This window comes from Nomia melanderi, chromosome 2 (genome assembly GCF_051020985.1).
Source record: "Nomia melanderi isolate GNS246 chromosome 2, iyNomMela1, whole genome shotgun sequence".
In the NCBI taxonomy this organism is placed as follows: domain Eukaryota; kingdom Metazoa; phylum Arthropoda; class Insecta; order Hymenoptera; family Halictidae; genus Nomia; species Nomia melanderi.
In genome coordinates, this window is record NC_135000.1 from 19,246,107 (window position 1) to 19,268,129 (window position 22,023).

The 22,023-nt window shown below is 39.0% G+C and overlaps 1 protein-coding gene and 1 long non-coding RNA gene across 3 annotated transcripts in view; one reads left to right on the forward strand and one right to left on the reverse strand.

Moving 5' to 3' along the window:
* cv-c (RhoGTPase activating protein) overlaps positions 1-22,023 on the reverse strand; it is a 408,937-nt gene that overhangs the window by 38,518 nt on the left and 348,396 nt on the right. For both annotated transcript variants that reach the window (XM_076374243.1, XM_031981540.2), the window contains one exon: positions 3,242-3,402. In XM_076374243.1, coding sequence (XP_076230358.1) covers positions 3,242-3,402 — 161 coding nt within the window. The remainder of the gene's footprint in view (positions 1-3,241; positions 3,403-22,023) is intronic.
* On the forward strand, positions 10,681-11,235 carry LOC143176898 (uncharacterized). Its single transcript, XR_013001415.1, has 3 exons — positions 10,681-10,755; positions 10,810-10,934; positions 11,014-11,235. It is a non-coding gene; the product is annotated as an uncharacterized LOC143176898 (long non-coding RNA).

Sequence of the window (22,023 nt, forward strand, 5' to 3'; positions counted from 1 at the left end):
ATACATATTAGACGAATTTTCCTAATCTTGTACTTACTTGAATATTCTATGTGTCAAAATTGAAAAACGTTGGAAATCTCGAAAAATATAGAACCCTTTTGTTCAAGTTTAAAAGTAATGTTTTCTGATTCGTCTATCGAGTACACTTTTCAAGATAGTAACGTAAATTCCTAAAATTCCTTGAAGGGGACATTGCAAATTTTTACTTATCACATGGACGCGATTTCCAACTGGGAAAAACAATTTACGAATCCTTTATTGCAGTGAGAGTTGTTTTATCCTATCGAACCTTCGTCTTTAACACCACATTTACGGGATTCTGCTCCCTTATTTCGTCTTCCCAATTACCTCCGCTAATGAGACCGTTGAATAACGGGACGGTCTCTATAATTAACCAGCAATCACGCCTACAGTTTTTCGTATTCGGTAAAAGTGAAGTTTATATAATTCCATGTTGTTACCCGAAGTTGCCCGCGGGCAACGCGGAGACAACGTTTGACCGCGCCTAGCCACAGCACTTTCCACGATAATTAACTACAGCGTTATCCCGGTCACGTGATGGTCGTTAGTTGTTATTCCATTCGTTTATTCGTCCCCAGGCGAATCGTAAGAATAGCGCGAGACGAGAGAAGCCGGCGCATAACAATGACCATACGCCATGACGAAAAACGTGTCATAACTCGTTGAATTCCGGCATCGCGAGCCAGCAATTAGTCGCCGCGAAAGAATCCTAGATAACGAACGAGCCGATAACATCGACGTCTCGAAGAGACCCACCGCGAAGAATAGACACGGGGGTCATTACCGTTATAACCAAAGCGAAAGAGTCATAGGATAATTATTTCCTCAACTGAAACGTTTTTGATTGCAAACACAGTAGAATCTCCGTTATCTGATTTAGTTTGTCACTTAATGGTAACGATACATGGAGACTCGAGAAGAAATTTTTCAAAATATATTTGTAAAATTTCGGATTATTGAGTTCCAATGTAAACAGGGCTCTAGATAATTTACATTGCGGCAAATAGCGATTTAGTTAATAGAAATCTTACTGTAATGATTGTATGTAATCGAAAATTTGTTCGGTACCGATAACTATTCTTGATAGGGGAAATTTATTTCGATTGTTCATAACAACTATAAATGAGAGAAATTGTATTACTGTTAAAATGATTAATCTTTCAAATATATTTTGTGACAATTTTTCTCTATATTTTGTGATTGATGTTTTCACCTTTAATATTAATTAAGTTTCAAGCGCTGATACCTTTCATAAAAGGTTTTGCGATAACTGATTTTTGGTGCCTGAATGGAATGTCGCAACGCCGTTCGAGACGCACAGGAATTTCATCCGCGGCGTTGGAAAATCGTTGAAACGGGAATTAGTTGATATTAGGTAACGTGACGAGTTATGAAGAGTTTGCGTTACAGCATGTAATTAACGCTCGGCTGCATGTTTACCGTGATCTCGAGAATGACTTTTCAATTTTCATTACGGAACTGCTACTGCAAATTAAAGACATTCCAGGTATCAGGGAATTTTACTGTATTTCCCTTTCACTCGAAAATTTCATAAATGCCAATTACATTACGGAAGCACCGAGAGAAGATACCAGAGGTGCAAATTAATGGAAAATAAAATTTTTTTCTCGTCCATAGAAACGAATGTCCATTAACACTCATGCGAGCAAATTGTCCACGAAGCTTCGATATTAGAGACTTTATGCATCAATTTTAATTTTAGGTGTTAAATAATAAAAGAAAATGAAGTGTAATAATATTCGAAAGGGGGAATTACACCGGTAGACGGTATACAGTCAACAGTACGTACTTAAAATTCCGAAGAGTTAAAGTATTATTAAATAATCTTATTGGACTGTAGATACCTCACAAATAGCATAATATTACAGTAAGGATAAAACCACTCAATACCAGCTGTACAATTTTGTTCGACAAGATAACTTCGTCTGGAACGGAAGTTTTCAGAATATTTTAACTCTAAAACTACCAGACGGGTCAAAATGACTTATCCCTGATTTCTTCTGTTTGTAATTATTAAAAATATGACAGATATTTCTGCGAGAAATTACTAAAGAAATTGATTTAGCAATGCGCAAACTAAATTGTAGATTAGTTGAAGTCACAATGGATGCACTCTTGAAGTTTTTATAGAAAACTTCAAGTTTTTTATAGGAATTTTTATAGGAATTTCAAAAAGTCGACTTAACTGCTCGGTAGTTTTAGCGTTAAATAATTTCCAAAGATAGTGAAGATTACAGTGCTGACGTGCGACGCAGCAACGGGGTGACGAATTCTTTCGGGAGCCGAACGATGAATGCCGGTGTTCAAAATTTGAAGAACGGGGTCGCGTTCAAACAGATAATCTTGACCAACCGCGGAAGTTCCTGAAAGGACGTGATCGTTGAAAAGGCCGCACGAGAAAACCGTGAGATTCTGAGAAGTGTTTAGGTAAAGAACCCTTGTCGCGACGACCCCCTATCCGACGCCACCTTGATTCCTGATCTCGACTGGTATTTCCGCCTGGAGATCTTTTGGATCTCCGAGCGACGTCACGACCCTCGTGCGGTTTGAAAAGGGTCCGCTTGTAAACGAAGAATGTACTCGTTCCAGAAAACACTCACAGTATCTAGGGGCCAGAAGTGTAATGCATTTGGGTACTTTAACAAATGTTCTGGATCATTGCCCACTTAACACGTTTCGTAACTTGCGAGCCGACAATGTGAAACTATGTTTTTATTTGTCATTACGCGTATTCTGTATACTTTCGAAGTTCAATACAAGAAGTTTAGTCGACAATTAATTTCAATCATTTTTGTACAGTGAAATTTAACGTACGGAATTGATTAACATTTCGATGGATTCAAATGTAATTTATACACAAAATCGTTTAGTTTTATGAATGTTATTATACGATCGAATATATTGGCAATTATAAATTTTGAGAATATTTGTGATTTGTTAATTAATTGTAATAGTAAAGAAAAGTCGTTTGATGGGATAGCTCGTAACAATCCTTGTAAAAGGGCATTTATTTTTTCCTTCAAAGAGAAAAATTCAAGATGATACTTTAACCTTGTAACTAGGTAATCTTATTAAAAAAAAGATGTTGATACAATTAAAAAATAATTGCACTTGTATAGTGTTTGTGAAAGAATTATTTTGTATACCTAGTTAAAAGATAAGATCAAATATTAATTTTCTGTGAGCATTGTCTACTCACGCTTTTGCTGTGGCTGGTGCTGTGCGTGTGATGCGTATCGATCTTCATGTTGGCACACCGATTCAAAGCGTGCAATCGTCGGAACAGACTCTGCAGAGAATCAGCCTCGAGGAAGGGGTGGTCCTTCGCTACGCCAGAGACGTCTATCGGGAACTGATAATCTGCAACAAAGAGAGAACACACATTAATCAACCGTTTAATTCGATTCGAAGCTATTAGAGAGCTAATATGAAATCATAAATCATTATCGTCATAATTTACAGGGCGTCAGAATAAAAACCATTAATCATATCTTCAGAAATTATATGCTTATGACATAGTCAAAATCTATGAGATAAAATTTGTAATATTACATTCATAAAGATGAACACCTTCAAATATAAAAATTCGCTACAAGTTAGGTTAACCACTAAACATTGGTGCTTAAAACTTAAAAATGAGAATGAATGATGTAACATTATAATACATTTTTCCGGTTTCTTTTTGAGAAACATTTTAAGTGTTACAAAATGAGCAAGCTGTCAGCCAAAAGAAAATTCAACCTATGATTTGAAATTAAAAAACCTATAAGAACAATCCATATAGTGTTGAATTATCCAAACGTAATTCCCAGCAGGATCAATTAAAATCGCTAGTTGAGAAATGAAGGAGCAGTGTTAAACCCCACAATAGTGACAGCCAGGATTTTATGGACCCACCGAGTTTACGAGAAGATTAATGCCTGCGGGCTAAGCGGACACCGAATAGGTCCCATTCAGAATCTTCGTTCGGGCACGTCACCGCGTTCGCTCGTTTAAAAAATCAACGTCCGTTCCGGTTCAGTCACCTGTAGTCAAAACTACGAAACTCGGAAATCGATTATTGGATCAACGATTTTTTACAGTTACAACCTAATATGTCAGTAATGAAGGTATGTAATAAATCCAATATTTTTCACATTATGAATTACACTTATTTGAAATGAAAATTGAATCATTCCAAGAGATAATTTGAATTTCTGGTAATTTTTAAAAGTTTTGCTTATTCATTTTATTGAATTAAGGGATTTGACGATTTTTATTCTAAGTTTATCACAGCTGAGTTGAATTTAATTGGCTGAAGGCCACTTTCCTTGCCATGAATCACAGTGGGACACGACTTCGAGCTTGGCACACCCTTTCTTATTCCTTCGCTGCACAGGTAACCAAACAATAATAGGGAAGGGTAATCTCTTGTGGCCTTCAGCAGCCAGTTGATCTTAATCCGGCTGTAGAATGACTTGACAATGTGGCTTATCTAGTCGGACCACAGCATAGACACCATTCAGAAACTGAAATCGGACCGCGCTACTGTTCTGTTAAGTGTTTGTAATTATTTGTAATTGTTTGTAATCGCACGGTTCCTCTTTGGTATTTAATAAAAAAGTCTATAGAGATTATCAAATGCAATTATAAATTTTTGTATAAAGGTGTATAACATGTACATAAATATGGCAAAAAGAAAATGTTATATGCAACATATACGCTTTATTGCATCACTTTCTTAAACTAGTGCAAATATAATCTATTGAATTCTGATGAGTTTTAGAAAAAATTTATTTACGACCTTCGTTAATATAAAACACTTTTTTCGAGTTTATTTTGCATTTATTAAATGCTCCATCATTTATGAGTTGGAATGCATGTTCAAGTAAATTTAAGATGAATAAAAATTATTATTGAAAGTGAGCTCCGAAAGGAAGAAGAAATGTTCAAAACACCACCTGAATTATTAAAGTGTTCGCTCACGTTCAGTATCAACAATAAGCATTAGCTGCCGCAGCGAGTAACACAACGTGACAGCAGGGGAGGGAGACCAAGGGCCTATCCGGTCGGCCACGTGACTTCTTGCACGTGCGCCTTGTAATCCCAGTCTCGTTTGACCGCATTATAATAACAAGTAAACTACAGATCTTTTCACATTTTCAGCAAATGTCGAACGAAATATTATAACAATTTTAATAAAAATCAAATCAACACCCACGCAAATCTCCAAACTAATTTATTTACTAAAATCGAAAAAGGAAAGTAATCCATTACATCATTCCACGTAATACATAAATTATACAATTTCACAGTATGGAAATCCACACAAAACTCGATTCTCCCAGCAAAAATCTTAAAAATAAACTTCAAACCCTACAACAAAACTTGTATCAACGTATGATTAACACGTCAAAATCAATCCGTGAAATACAGCCGGTCCCATCAAACTTTCTATCGAGTCGATATTTGTTGCACAATTTTTCTTGCACAACATAATATTCCCACACCGGTAGAAGTCGATACAAAGGGGTCGTTCGAATGTACTCCAACGAAGAACAATATTAACAGAGGCTATTATTATTATTGCCAAAAGTGCGTATTTCATGGAGGCGATTCCGGGAACATTCGTAGCCCACCTATATAAGCTGTTATGGCAGCGTGTAAACGAGACAAATGTGCGATCTGACGTAGGCAAGAATTCGAAGAAACGGAAGATATATGGGTACGCAAGGTAGGATGGATCGGCCGCAAAGGATCCCAGGGCGAAAGGGACACAAAGGAGGGCCATTGCGGGACCGTTTCCCCGAAGCCCGGGCCATTTCGATATGCCGTTCCTCTCTCTCGCTGTTATTCCGCTGTTATCAACTTTCACTCGAAATACAACGCGTTGCGGCGGAGATGACATTACTCTTGGTACTTCCGCGGGTCAACCGACCATCCGTCTCTGTCCTCTTTTGTCCCGTCCCGGGTAATACGAGCGCATGTTTACGGACGCCCCGTTGATGCTTCGGATGGCCTCCATCACGGTTTGCGCAACGCCGACACAGATCTCTTGAACCAGATCTCGGATCTATGATCTCTGCTCGGAACCCTGGATCGATTCGTTAACGTCGATGTGTTTCCACTGTTTCGAACGGTGCAGCTCGCATGGATTTGATACAAAGCTGACCATACGAGAATTGTTTGTACAGCTCAGAAAACAGGGTATGTCTCGCTTTCATTTGAGGCATTTGCAGAGTGTACTTATTCAAACTCTTGATTGTTGATTGCAACTGTATTACTGCTTTTGTAGTTATTAATTTAAACGTGACTACTAGTTCAGGGTTAAATCTTTTGATAGTGCTCCGATTGCTTTGTTCGGTTGAAGCATTGATGGTAAAGCTCTGGACTGAAACATTGTTCTTGTTGTTATTAATTCAATGTTTATTGTTATTTTGACAGAATCTGTTGAAGAATGATTGAAATCTATAGAGTTATAGTGTCATTTTTATTACTTATGAAGTGTCTTTGGATGTTACTATTTTTGGATAGTAATGAAGTTCGTGTATTTGATGCTAGAAATATATATTTTAATTGGACCAATTAAACACAAGTGACGTTGATGTAATTATAAAATTTTGGGAAAAGCAGTTTTATAGGTTAAAGGAGAGAAAGGTGGCAGGATACAGTTAGGAACCGAACGTTACGAAACGAGTATTGAGATATCGAGACTTGCCTGCAGCTAGGAAGATGTGCCGCTTCTTATGAAATCATACGCCAGGTGAAAAATTGAGATTTCGGATAAGGAAGATCTGTATGTTAATTCGATATTCTAGGTAGATGAAAGCGTGTGAATCACTTCACAGAGTCTCCGAATACACTCATTACATTATCTCGTTGAATCATCTCCAGTAACTTTTTCGTACTTTTGCCGTTTTTTCTCCTTTTTTTCGGCTGGACTTATCTCTTTACATCCTTCACGCATAATTTTTGAAGCACTAGGTCACGAGGAGAAAGGTAATTATTCTTATTCCCTGGCTTCATTTAGCTTTACCAGACGCAGCTAACTGAACACGATTCTTTACTTTCTTGAACGGTGATTACACGCTCGCCCGTGTAACCGAGGCAACTAACACAAAAATGGGAAGGAAAAAAAGAACGGAAACGGAAAAAAATACGTCCCAGGAGCCGACTTAAATTACATTATTAAGTTAAGAGCAATGGCGTGTAAAGTGAAAGAAAGTTCAAGCGGGGATAGCCTGTTATTAAACTACCATCCGGACACGCGATAATTAAGTTAGAGATGATAATCAGAATAATAACGTCATTATTTGAATTTTAATGAAGCCCACGATCTCATACCGACTCACGCTGCGTTTTACACGCTACATTTTATTAGAATTATGTCGCCGGCCCGGAATAACGGTACTTTCTCTAAAAAACTACGAGACTGCTAATGGTGACAGGCGCATTTCAGATATCGTGATTCCTTTCGCAACACGGACGCGCTCCCACGATAATTATGAAATTACAAAATGACGTGAACCGTGCTTTATTTTCGTTACGTCAGCGCGCCGGTGCGGGCAGCTTTACTTTCGACGGCCCCGCCGCGTATAATCATTTGCACGGAAGAAAGGTATAACAGTCGAACTTAAAAACTATTTTTTACGATTACTGTAATTTTTCTGCTATCAGAAGTATTTTCCGGTTTTGCGTAATGATGTCAATGTTAACCTTTAAAAAATAAAATTATGTACGAACGTTTTGTTTTGTTTACATCCACATGTCAAATAAAATCCTCCGATTGGGGAATACTGAATTTTATTTATTTGGCAACAATGAGGTCTGTACTTTCAAATATTTTTACATTAAAAGTTTTAACTGGTTTCGATTTTTATAAGGTATTCACAGTTCAATGTGCAGTAGCAGCAATTAATCGCGCTCATCCAATCCTTCGTTCAACTGTTATTATTAAGTCCATATAATATTATCCACGTTCAACAAGATACCGTATCAATGCAACTTTAACTGGAACTATAAAAGTTCGCTAAACCAGGAAGCGAATTAACTTCATTACATTCTTACTGATTACTCAAACGTACTCGGAGCCTTTTTAATCCAACGTGTTTTTACTCACAGAAATGTTTCGATTTTCAGTCCCTTTTGATCTTCCATTATAAGTCTGAAAACCTCTGTTCGCTGAAACGAAATTGTGGTCTCCAATTATTAATAATTGAATTTTACAGAAAGTGTTGTAAATGTCAAAATTATGTTCATCGTTATGTCATAATGACGTTACCTTTCAGTATTATGGGTATTATGGATGACTGCTCTTATTGACAACTACTTAAAAAAATGCACTTGAATTGTATACTACAAGGTAATGAAATGACATTTTCAGTTTTGGTATTTAAAGTGGTTTCTAGATAAAACTCTTCAATTATCGGTTGTATTAAAAAGCACAGCGATGGCGTGTAAGTGAAACTCGCGGTCTCGGATGCTAATTGATACGTCACAGGCGAATAGACCTTACGAGCCACGTAGTAGGTTTCCCTGCCGGTACGTTAGTAATTAGTACATCCAGGAAGCGAGCGTAATCGGCAATCGTTAACGTTAATCTATTGATCACGGGGGCTGAGAGTTACCGAGCGGCGATTTCGTTACGATCAACCGGCAGCGCCGGGATGCGTCTTGTTTCTCTAAAACTACCGATCAGTAAAATTGTCCGTTTTCTATTTTCTTATAAAATTTATAAGAATATATTTATTGAGATTTCAATCCGCTTATATCCCAGTTTGGATTAATCTAAATCAATTTATTTAATAATTTCGGAGAAAATCGATTGTGCCTTTTCTTTAATTGTGAAAATAGAGTTTCGAAGTGGACCTTTTTAATTGATCTAATAGTTCTGGTGTTAAATCTTTTGTTAACCCGTATGTTAAACCATCTTTTGTTAACCCGTATGTTAAACCAATAAAACATTTACTCGAAAATATCGCAGTATTGAAGTTTGAACAAATGCAAACAAATTCGGCAGCTAATATAAGGATTAACGGAACCGTACCCGTGCGAGCTCCACGTCGAGAAAGAAGTGAATACTCGAAACAAATAATGAGCCGACGTGTTCATTAAATATAAAGCCGCGAACTGCACGCGGTTCGGCGAACTTTTTTCTCGTCTTTGTCCCGAAGCGTGTGCGCGCGCAAACGCACGCTGCTAGAGAGTCCTTTGAGGATTGTGCTCTGTGTACCGTCGACCGTGGTAATTGATTCGCTCTCGGTAGAAAGCCGGTCGCGTCTCTTTTCTAATGTACGCCTATTCGTGTTAGATAATTGTTGGCAACGTTAATTAAAGTGTTCCTGTATCGTCGTTCTTTAAAAATTTGCGTAACTAGATTGCAGATTATCTGTTCATCGCGAATATGTCTGAGTAGAGTCTAATTAGATAAAGATTTTATTGGAGCTGTGCATTGATTTTAACTCCTTGACATTGTTTCCTATACCAGCAGTATGTACAATCTTCTGATAGAAGTTTGAAATTGTATGCAACGACGATTTATAACTGTATTAGAATACATAAAACGCGATTGTTGAAAATTCAGTTAGGAATCTTTATATTAAAATATGCTTTGTACCTATTTATTAAATTAATCAAATATAAAGCATATGTCACTTGGTTTCGCTAAAACATAAAAACAAAATTAATATTTAGAAATTAAAATTCAAAGAGTTTTAGAGAATAATTTATAACAACAGAAATATAAAATAAAACGGTATTCGATAGTAAAATATCCTGTGTTGTTTAAAATTCATTTCTGATAATAAACCGAATATAAAAACTAAAATAATTTATACGCAGAAACTTGGTATTACACCCCCATTTACTCCGCTATGTATTTCCTCTAATTTATTTTATTATTAGGCGCATGAAAAATACCCAATTAATCAAGGTTTCAATTAAACCTTACCTACGAAAGAATAAAGGAAAACACATACACGCTCGCTTCTTAAGACTCGCGAATGTAATTGCAAGGTATTCCCGGTACCAATTAAAGGTGTCTGAAACATAATCGTCGATTTGCTAGACGTGACAAACGTATCGAGTATCCGGAAAGCCGATACCTCGAAAACACGCATCATCGCGATTCCTCGTCGCTTTACGCAACGAAATTTTTTTCTCGTGGTCCGACGAGCATCGATCACTCCGCGCGCGATTTTCCTTATACGCCGGATGCGATATCGCATCCGTTCAAACACGACTTTATCTCGCGAAAAATACTTTCCCCGTGGGAAACGCAAATCGATTTTTATCAGGAATTCGACATACGCACGGCACCTAGCCGGAATCGGTAAATCGAGACGTCGGGATCTGACGTCAGCAGCCGTCGTCCACGTAATAGTTCTCAGTTTGGGCAGATCGTGATTCACTCGATCGGTCGCTAAATCGACGCCGTACAAAGCTTGCGACGATAGTAACTTAATTAACTGTCGATCCTCTTAGTGCACACGTGCGACCGAGAAAGTGGGTCATCGAGATTGCACCGCGGAGATGATCAATATAAATCTTCGGTAACTCAAGTTGGATTTATCACAACTACACGGACCTCTATGCCGTCAGACCGCGGTGTCCCTCGATCTCCAGATCTCTTGTGATCTCTTGATCCTTCTACTCGTCTATCGGCTCCCGACGACTCCAATGGACCGTGGAAAGATTCTCCGGACGCGGGACAACGCGTTGTTTCTACCAAAAATGGTACTGGTATTCCAGAATCGACGTGTTTTCTTGATTATCGCGTTAATCCTTTAGTTTACAGTGTGGCTTGATCACTTTTGTTTTCTATTTTATGGGCGCTTAATTTTTATGGTACATATATACCCATAACGGGTATGGAATGGATATGGAATTCTTTACCTATTTGGAAATTATAAGAGGTAAGAGATTTACTTCCTGTTCTACAATTTATTTCTCAACCATGAACGACACAATTACTTTGTCATTAATAATTCATAGAGAAAAATTCTGGATATATTCTATGGTCATATTCGCACAAAAGTATAATAATGGATAACAGAAGAATATTTAACTTGATCTCAAAAGAACTGAATAATATTTATGTTTGTTAAATTCTGTTTGAAATCTTCACTACGAGTCTGACACATTATTATAAGGTGAGGTGTTAATACAAAGAAGAATATGAAATTAATTCATACTCTCTACATATTCTTTTTAAAATTCTACAGGTATTTATACTTATGTAGACATTTTTCTAATATTGCGTTTGTACAAATAATGTTGTAATTGAATAAATGCTCCAGATGATTGAGCAAAATTAATACTATAGTTCAATGTAGTTTAATCTATTGAAGTGAAACTCGCTTTTAAGTGTCTGTAAAACGTGTTTTACTATCAAGTATTTCGACAATTCGGTGTGTTAGTTTAAAATGTAATTTTAACTTTTATGCTCAAAGAGCACGTGGAAAAAGTAAACCACGTGTTTCCTGGGCGAATCACCATTACGCATCTCGAAAATAAAATGCTAATGTTCGTGTAACATGGAAGCGGGTACGAATATGCTAAATATGTTTGACGGCGGGGTACTTCAGCCTCTAGGCAAGTTAAAAAGTAGAATAGCTAAAGATAGAAATACGGTCGATAAAAACTGTCTGTTGCGCACGCAATACTTGCCCTCTATTTCCGTGTTCTGGCCTTCGATTAACTATCCAGAGTTTCAAGTTACATTATCAGTCAAACTCTGACTATGTTAATTACGAATAACAAGGTGGATACATTGATCGTTCGTAAAACACCTTGTACAGCAAAAAAGAAGAAATAGACATTTGATTGCACGTTGTTAAGGAAGATTCTTCTGCGTCGATCGACGCCATTACCGGATAAGTATATACAGAGTACAATGAAATATCATTTTTTATCGAACTTAATGAACTTTTGAATCAATCTCAATCTATGGGCATTTCATTTTACTCTTATTAACTCGTTAACCTCGAAAGACAAATTAAACCGCCATGTATGTTCGACTTCACCTCTCATTACCTACTTCATGTAATCTCTTCGAGCAATAATTTCTGCGTTTTATTGATTTATAATAATTGTGCATGACTTAATATTCGACGTTTATCGTTTCTAGATGTTTGACTATATTAATTTTATTCATCTTGAGTCGCACCCTTGCATTCGTCCTTGAAAAATTAGATTAAAAAATACAACGATACCATTAACTTTTCATTGAAAAAATAACACATAATTGCATTCGTTTCACTTCACTCTATAAACTACGAAAGGAATATACTAAGATGCAATTTTGCCTATAACAGCATTAACATACTTCTCTTATAACATTTTTCAAACGTTAACAAGTGACTTTCGCAATGTTACAAATTAATTTTTGATACCGACATTTCCACGAACATCCGCAGTCTGATCGTCACTGCGCAACTTACCTTCGAGGCAAGAGGTCAGTTTTTGATTTTCTTGGGTCAAAGAATCGGAACCTACCTAATGTGGCAACCACGACCCAGTTCGTCCATCAACCCCCAGGTTTCGTGACTCGGCGCCATAAACGGGCCATCCTTCCGCGGCAGGAAACGGAAAGCCGGCAAACGTTGTTTTAGCATTCGCGGGCTATCATAGCCAGCACATATCGGCCGGTTATGTATTGGGATCGTATTTATATCGTAGCTTGTGCCGGTCGACTCGGGGTTCAACTGGGTCAATTAGCTACTATTCATAGTGCTCTTCGATCGCGAGAGGCACGACTGAGTTATGATCGCGGTGTAAGCATACGTATACGTATACAGACTGTCTTATTGTATTAGAGAAGTACAGAAAGGATGGATTCAACACGCCGAAGTAATAAGAAAGTACATACAGACGTATGTCTGTTAAGATCCTGTTTTCGAGTTACAATTTACTTCTTTGTTAGAAGTTCTTCTTTCGTGCATAGATATAGGGTAACTGAGCATTGGTTTATGGCTGTTATGTAAGTATGATGAGCTATTATCGAAGTATGATGAGAATAGATTAATTTATAAACAATATTAAATACTGCATGTTCGATTACTTCGAACTTCCCCAAAGATAGGTAAGCAACAGTTACAACACATCTTTGTTGTATTTCTCACGTATAACGATACCAATGAATGTTACAAATTGATACCCATATTTTCTCACTGATTTAAAACAACAATAACATTGTAATTTTGCGAACACCGTCGTTTTAAAGAAATTACGTGGATCCTCATGATACTTATAAGAAATAGTAAAACCTTTCTTCCTCATTCTTCTCTGAAGTGTATGATTCGCGAAGAAAAAAATACCGGGAGCTAATACCGTGAACATCCTGTGTACGCGAAGTTCGCCACGGAGGAGGAAGAACACGCGTGCGTCTCCGGCAACGTTTGTTTTAACCGTGCACCGGAGAACCGGTGCAACGAGCGTGCAACCCGGTATACCTACGTCAGAGAGCGTGCATCGGTGGAGCAGCAGCGGTGGCGGCGGCGGCCGGATTTTCTCACGCGATCGCTTCTAACCGACGATCCTGGATCATCGATTGGTTTCGTCTGCTGAATCGGAGCCGCAGACTCGTTCCTAGAATTATCATGTTTCGAGCAGATATCGCGTCGAGACGCGGGAAGCACGGCTTGAATTGCACCGAGCAAAACGGTCCACGGTCGTTTCGACGCCCTGGATGATGATCGTCCGGCAGCGGTGGTTGCTCAGTCGTTCACCTTGGAGCTCTACACTGTTTCCACGGAAAGCCGGAGCGGTTTCTCGACCTTTTTACTCCGACGAACCGATTCTTCTTATTCCTCATTTTTTATTCCGATATCCTTGTTCCTCTATATCAGCTGTCACAGTCCTCGCCATTTTTAGACGCAGACCGCACGGGTTGATTGGTGGGAAAGTTGTGTGGATTTTGTGCACGTGCGTTATGCGTTGGTTCACCATCACATTATCGTTTTGCGTAACTTTTTAGTATTAATTGGTTTCTAGGAGTGTTTCATAAAGAACTCAAAGGATTTTCGTAATAGAAATAACAAAAGTTTTATGGAAAATTAGTTCTCTTTTTTTGGTAGAAAGGTAAAATACGACGACGGTGGATCGTTATCTTGAATCGTAAAAGAGTTAATTAATTATACGTGAGTTTTAGCAAGTTTTCTCTCCTTAGATAATTTCATATATCATTAGAAAGCAACGGAAATATCATTTTCATTTATGTAGACTGAAGTATCTTCCAGCTTGAATTGACATCGATATTCAAGGAACATTTTACCTCTACGAGCTCGAATAGATTTAGTGATTCAATGCACAAACAGAGTCTAGCAGTCGGCAAAGATTTTGAACGAACATATTCCATTACTTTCTGCCCTTGCGTTTCCTGAAACGGTGTGATTTTTGCCAGGAAATTAGCGTCGCGGAGTGCCGTTTCGTTTAATTGCCGTAGGTGTTCTGAATTCCGTCGGACGCATATATCAAATCGAAAGTGGCTTACCAGGCGGCGGCCGTAAAATATTCCGGCAATGAATATTTCACGAGACCCGTGATAAGGAAGTCTGATAAGCGAGCTTCGAGAATCGTAACGTTCATGAAACGCACGGTGCACACGCCCGTGCGCCGATCGTCTAAAAATAGTCCGCGGGAGTTTCGTAACTTTTTGCCGTGCTCTCCGCGGAAGGTGTGTAAAACATTCCTGCGGTTAAGGCAGAGCCTTTTATTTAGAAACTTGCGCCATTCTTTCCTCTGCATTTGGCATCTGGGTTGTTGCAACACACACACGCGCACACCCTGGCCGGCACCCGTGTCCTGTCCAGCTGCGCATGCATGTTTCTCGGTAGCAACAGCAACCCAGCATGGTCATTTATTTACATATTGATTACCCGCGAAAATAAAGCGCGCCGGAGGGTACCCCGGGGAACCGAAACGCGTCGGCCCGAACAAATTATTCGATAATCCGCGGAACGGCCGAGACTCCACTTCAGAGAGAGCCGCGCTAAAAAATACACGGTTTATATCGAGACTGATACAAACCTGAATTTTTATTTAAATCCGTTAAAAATATTTTCGTTTTATTCCACCGTTGGAACCGAAATTTATGTTACGCTTGACCACTGGTAAAAGTGGCCGCTAATTTTGTACTTTGAATCTGGGGTGTTGGGTAATTTGAGGTCTTGAGTATTTTTGAGACGCTGAAGTAGAGTACAATGTTCACTGGATCTAAATTCGGGGCAGTTTATGAAGAAGCTATCGATAATAACGGTACGTGTCAATTCTGATCAGTGTGAGACGGAAAGTGACACTCAAAGTATGATTTTTAGAAGTATCTTTTAATTACACATTGCACTTACTTAATTCAGACTGATATGATATTTTCTATACATAAAAAAATCACCCCTATGTTAGTCTTTCACAAGAAATTGTATATTTGAACATGGTTATTCCCTTAAATTTTCGACACTCGAACTGAGCCAAGGTTATGAACATAGAAAAATGACACATACGCATTCCTAAAATGATTATATCTAATAAGACCAGCGAGTATCTCCAAGAAAATAACAGAGTTATACATAACAAAGAAGCATCAATATCTCACGAAAACTTGTCACTATCAAGTTCAAAAACATCAAACAAGACGAATCACTCGCTCAACGAGATTGATCTTCAAACGTTAGACGAGAAGCCTCTAGAAAATGAGCGAAGAGCTCCTTCGCGCGGAAGCGATTACACGCGGTCTGTCCGAAGTGCCATTTATAAATATTAATACCGGCGACTGCTCGTTTCAGAGGCACATCGCAAGGCGGAGGAGGAAGGGCTGCTCGCCGGTCTGCGGTTAGGGTAGAACCTGTTATTTAGTAACTCACGCCATACCTTTTCCCGCGTTTGGCATCTGGGTCGCCTGCAATGCACCGCAGTGTCGCCTGTCCAGCTGCATTGCACGGGACATGTTTATGGGTGCCTCGACCCGAGCAAACGGTCAGCTCCACTGACTCACCGTGCGAAACTAATGTCGCACGGGCGTGTTTCTAACGACTCAAGTCCAACGACGAGGCCTCCCCCCTGGCCTGCAACCTCCACTAAAATCGACTATACGCGACGGTAACTTCTCCGCGCGGGGTACTTCTGTGCGGTGCACGCACGCGTATACCACCCGGTACCATTTTTCCGCGGCGCGACGTTTAACCTTGGAAGATTGCATCACGCCACGAGGACGTTTGTTACCTGCCGCAAGGAATGAATGGACGCGAGAATGGACGCGAGAATGAACGCGAGCCGCGTAATCGGCCGCGGAACCGTTTGGAAAATTCTGGTTGGCTGGTCCGAATTACACCTTTTAGAAATTTTACTATTTTTCACCTTAACCTCTTGCCGTACTTTAACAGGTTTGACTCGTGATACAAATTTTAGACCAAACATAAATATCACGAGTCTGACTCGGGGTGACAACACGAGTGAGATATTGGTCGCCATAATTATGGCCCGGACTTTACCTCGTTAAATAGTGTGGCAAGGGGTTAATAGTAGTGTGAGATCAAATTTTAGACAGTCGGGAATAAATGGCGACCCCAAAAGGAAACTTGTTCATTCGCCCTGTGTAATTACAGGTTTCCCGATGGCTAACCGCCTCGTAACAACAGACAGGTGTCACTGCTCTTCTCCGCGAACAATTTTTGGCTGATGACTGTTTAGTTCACTCACACATTTATTGATTCAACATGTAAACATTGCCGCGCAATGTCTATATAGGACAGTACTAATGAGGTCATTAAGATTGCGAGAATAATACAGCATTCGTAATTTGTATTTATATTTCCTGTTTTATGCACGGTGACCGTGTAACAGAATCTAATCATTCAAATGTTCACATTTTCTTCTGCATTCATGAAAAATTAATAGAACGTTGATAAAAATTCGGGCAGACGAAATTGTTCGTATGACCTTGACCTTGACACACATTGTCAAGGTCAGCTTTCTGAAGAATTTTTAGAATGAAACATACGGTCGATACGATTAGATAAAAAATTATGAAGCGTTAAAGTTCGGAAACGAAATCGTCATGTGAAGGGGAAGGTGAACAATTTGAGAGTGATGCCAAATTTTAATGTCTCATAAGTTGTGAATGAACCTTGATCGTTAAATTTTGTAACTATCAAGCACTTAAGAGATCCACCTTAACAATATACGTCAAGGTCAAAGTTATACTTAAATATAGTTCTACAGGTATAGTTACTACAAATATAGTTTTACAGATTTCTCCAACCAAATAATTATAGCTATGTTGCTAGAAAACTGATAAATGTTACTGAGAAGATTTATAGCCCATTTGAGGGTGGAGCCGGAACGATTATCAAATTCTGTCATGTGATTCTAATGGATTCGATTTAGGAGGGGACTAGCCCGAAACGGCACGCGCCTAATATTCCCGGAGGACGTTTTATAGAGTTTCGAGGGTATTTTCGGGGTAAATATAAATAACTTGTCTCGGTGAGTTCTGGAACTAATTTTGCTTGACGGATGTACCGTTGGGGAGTGTGTTTGATTTTCGATCGTTGTCGTTTCTAGAAATGTGGGTCGAATCGGGGACATTATAGCGTGACCATCTCGCTATTTTCGGGACTTCCAGGGAAGAGTTTGACGTTGGTTTCAACTTCATTTTATACGGTTGACTGTTAGTTAATTTGAGAAACCCAGGTCATTAACGAAGACTTGTGTATATCTGTAGAATATTTTTTTTCAATGCTTCGAAATTATTGAATAATGCCTATTTACGAATTGTAAAACATTCTAATCACTTCTTCAAGAAAATTGTTTACACCTTCATATTGGAAATATCTGTTTTAATGAAATTAAATAGCAGTACCATGATGTAACATATGAAATTATAAACTCTAATTTACTATTTATCTAATCCTTCATCATAGAACACTTTCTATTAATTCTTATTATTTAATTTCATGCCCTGCATTTAATTTAGAAGCAATCCTACTTTACAATAACCAATTATCTCCGAAACAAATAATACGTTTGTATAAAATTCGAATACACAATTTCCATCTTCATTGCGAAAAAGAAAACAACTCGAATAGTTTCTATGCCAGAGAAATTGGTGTCTATCGTTCAACGGTTTCTTTCATGGTTCATCGGTCAAGATCCCGCGCCAATACAATACCGATCCGTCAAACGTAACGTTACAATCGAGTTCGTGCAGATTCATCCCGATTATCCGAGGCGGCACGACAAATTACCCGTATCGATGTCAGCCGCGATGTTCGACCCTTGACTTCGCCTCGGACGTGTCGCGGGATCTATGAACCGGCCGTGACAGAGACCGCGGCCGAGTTCGTTTCGACCATAACAATAAATTATCCGATAATCTGAACGTCGTCGGGGAACCGACGGTAAATCTTATTTACCGCCGGTTGGCGCTAAGTAGTCAGATTTTGCAGGTAAACAATCGGTTGCGTCACGGATTGCATCAGACGGCGCTCGACACGCACCGATTCCGAGATACGTAACGTGTTGCACCGACCGTTAAAGTGTTTCGACAACGCGCGAATTGTCGACTGATGATTCAGAAGTTGTAATTCGCGGCCTTGTTCTACTACTCCGTTCCGAATTCTTCAACGGTTGTTGCGATGCGTGCGATTTCAGGAACGATTATCGTTCGATACATAATTTCTCGATCGTGAACACACTGCCGTTTCATTAACATTTTACAATCGTAAAAGGCCACCTCGGACGCATGAATGAAACGGGAGTTGATAAACTTTTCAACCGTGACCGTGTTCCATTTCTAAAGTAAAGAAACAAAGCGACTCGACGGTCGTAAATTGACGTTAACAATTTAGTCGCGCGATTTTTATGGGTACTCTCTCGCGCGCAATAAAATCTTGGTATAATTAAAAATATTCTTGCATATATGAAAGTTAATTCAAAAGCATCGAACACCGACGGATCTATTACACTTTCAATTATACCCGCGTAGAAAACAAGCTGAGTCATCCATTCAGTTCTATTTCACGTCGATCGGCCGTGAGATAATATTTCATTTCTGACAACGATTAATTATAATTACGCGCGGAATACTTGAAACGGCGTATTCGTATGTGCGCGCGATGCCGATTAAATAACGTATCGTAAAATTACGCGTTCATTAATTATTCTATTTTTACCTTACAATTTCATAACCCTCATTGATATTTCATATTCTAATCGAAAATATTTTTTCATCTTTTTAGTGATATTCGGGCTCACCCACAAGACAACAGGATATTCGCTAAATGCCGAGAAAACATTGACAAAATTTTCAATAGAACGAAATAGGAAATATATCTTAGAGCAAAGCAAGTATAGTAAGTAGAAATGAATAGAACATTTTTTACATTTCCGCATAGTGAAGCGGTGTGACTGTTAAGGGTTAATAATGACCGGCGCGTCGGCGAGCGCTCGAGCGACGTGTCCGGTCGTTGAAGTCTCCGCGTGCGGCCCCGGCAGGCATTCAAATTACTAGCGGCGGCGACTCGCGGCCCAAATATTCCCACTTAGCGCGCGAGCCGGCTCGTAAATCTCGCGGATCGCGCAACCTCCAGTTGCCATTCATAATGCTCGTAAATCGAACCGCTCGGAGGCCTCCACGGAATCGTCGCGCGCGTGTTTTTCTCACGGCCGCGAAGTACGAATGATTCCGCCCGTAAAGCCCCGTCCACACTTTGAAACATAGTCACTTGAGGCTTTCGGGAGTAAGGTAAGTGTACTACCCAGTTGAGGCTATAAGAATAGTACATATATATAATAAAGGCGTTTATTTTCCAAAACATGTTCCCCCGGCCTTACATATTATATTTATATTATAAATATGCTTGTATATAGAAATATTTATATTGAATATCGAATATTTATATTTACATGACCTGAATTGGTTAGGTATTAGTACATTTACCTTAATCCGCGTCTAATAGGAAATATTTCTTAACGTTTCACCGTCACTGCAATTAACTTATCAGGGATCATAGACACACTGATAGCAATGCAATATTCGTAGCCATGTTTTAGACTAGTAATTACCAATTGTTTTTTTAATTGCTCAGCTGGACAATTAAGAAATGCGAGGGCAGCTGCGCCAGATTCAAATATACTCAGTCTGATGGTGAGTGATGATGAGTGAAACATTATACATCTACAGAGCATGAGATCTTGTTTGATAGGACAAAGATTGCAGACAGATGTAAGGAATATCTTCCTCGCGAATGCAGAGAAGCGATTAAAAAAATATGAAAAATTCTAATCACATTAACAGGGACACAGAATTCCTTCTAAATAGAGAAAAATTGACATTGATGGAGGTTTCATTTTTAGAAATCGATGCGTTGCAATGAGTTCCGAAGTGTGTAGAAGGCTTAAGTGAATATCGATCCGACCGTTACATAACGTACTGATCGAGAAGATCGTGAGCGGACACCTGTCTGCGTTTCGCCGCAAGGAAGGACAACATCTGTACTCGCGCGAGCAACGCTTGGAAAACGCATAGGAGCGTGTAGAGGGAGGAAGGTCGCGCCTCGGAGACTTGTTTTGTTTATTTTTAAACTTTCCGATCGCGCTGGCAGTCAGGGTTCCACCCACACGTCAATGGAGACACGCATCACGTTATGGGTCTACCGGGACAATCTTTAGTCGGTGATGATTTCATTCGCGGCCATTACGCGCCGTGGCCAATCTAATTACCCGTGACTTTTCAGCGACGTCGCGCCATCGCTTGCGACACACCGGCGATTCTTGAGCGCGATCGAGAGCAAACGTGTACACCCACACCCGCGCTGAGCGCTGCTGCTCGGAACGTTTCCGCAGCACGGTATTTTAGTAGACTGGATGTAATTAGAGTTAATTAATTTATACGTGATAGCATTATAAATAAATGACAATAACAAAGATGCGTGGAACGTTTAAATCGATAGTGCAATTATAAGACGGGTTAGATAGAATTAAGAGAGCATATTTAACCATTTCTTTAGCTTTAGTCACCTTTTGTTTATTATTTAGAAGCTTTTAGTTATATTAATGGTCAATATTATTAGCGAGAATAATTAGTTTTCTTTTTTACTTATTTATTCAATTATCTACTAATTAAATTTTTGTGCAAGTATAAAAATTGGAGATGTTTGAAACTCGGAAATGAAGTAGATATTAGAAAATCTAAAAGCAACATTGTTCAAGTTGTTGAACAAAAGGTTCGAATTTAATAATGGCCGCCAAACTTCTCAAAATGACATACTGTGCACGAAGAATCAGACTGGCACCTTATCTCGCAAAAATCCCGATGACGCCGGTCTGATAACGGACAGGAGAGCGTAGCTGCATGCTGCTTCTCGTCACGTGTATCTCGGCAATACATTATTTGGACTTTTATCGAGCCGAATATCAACGTGTCGTTCGTCCCTGCGCGATAAAAATGCGATACGCAAGTATGCTATCGTAAATCGATTTGCATGCTGATCGACACATGTATGCCCGGAGAGTCGAGTGTGAATTACAACGAGTAACGACATACGGACGATCGTGAATGGAGAGTGGAAAAAGCGAGGAACGACGATCGAAGTATGTTTTCGACCGAGCAAACGCCTTCGTCCCTCTTATCGGAAGAAGATCCGACTGTAAGATCGTTGACTGTGTTTACTGTGCTTTTTAAGCGACACTGAGCCTTACTTGTTTAGGAGTACTGACGTTCTTTGGAGTAAGAAAACGTAACGTGATACTGGTCGTTCATTCATAGGATAACGTCGAAGTGTTTCTAAAAATGTTTCTTGTCACATTTCATGTATAGAAGCGTTAGAAATGGAACTTAGAAAAAAATCATTTTCATAAAAGTCATTTTATGCGTTTTTGAGATTCACAATCGATGTTTAGTTATGTTTAAATTTCAACATGACTGCGGTGAAATTGAATTTTTTATAAGAATTGATGAATTGTTATTAACTTTTATATTATAAGATATGATCTTCGTAAAAGATTAAT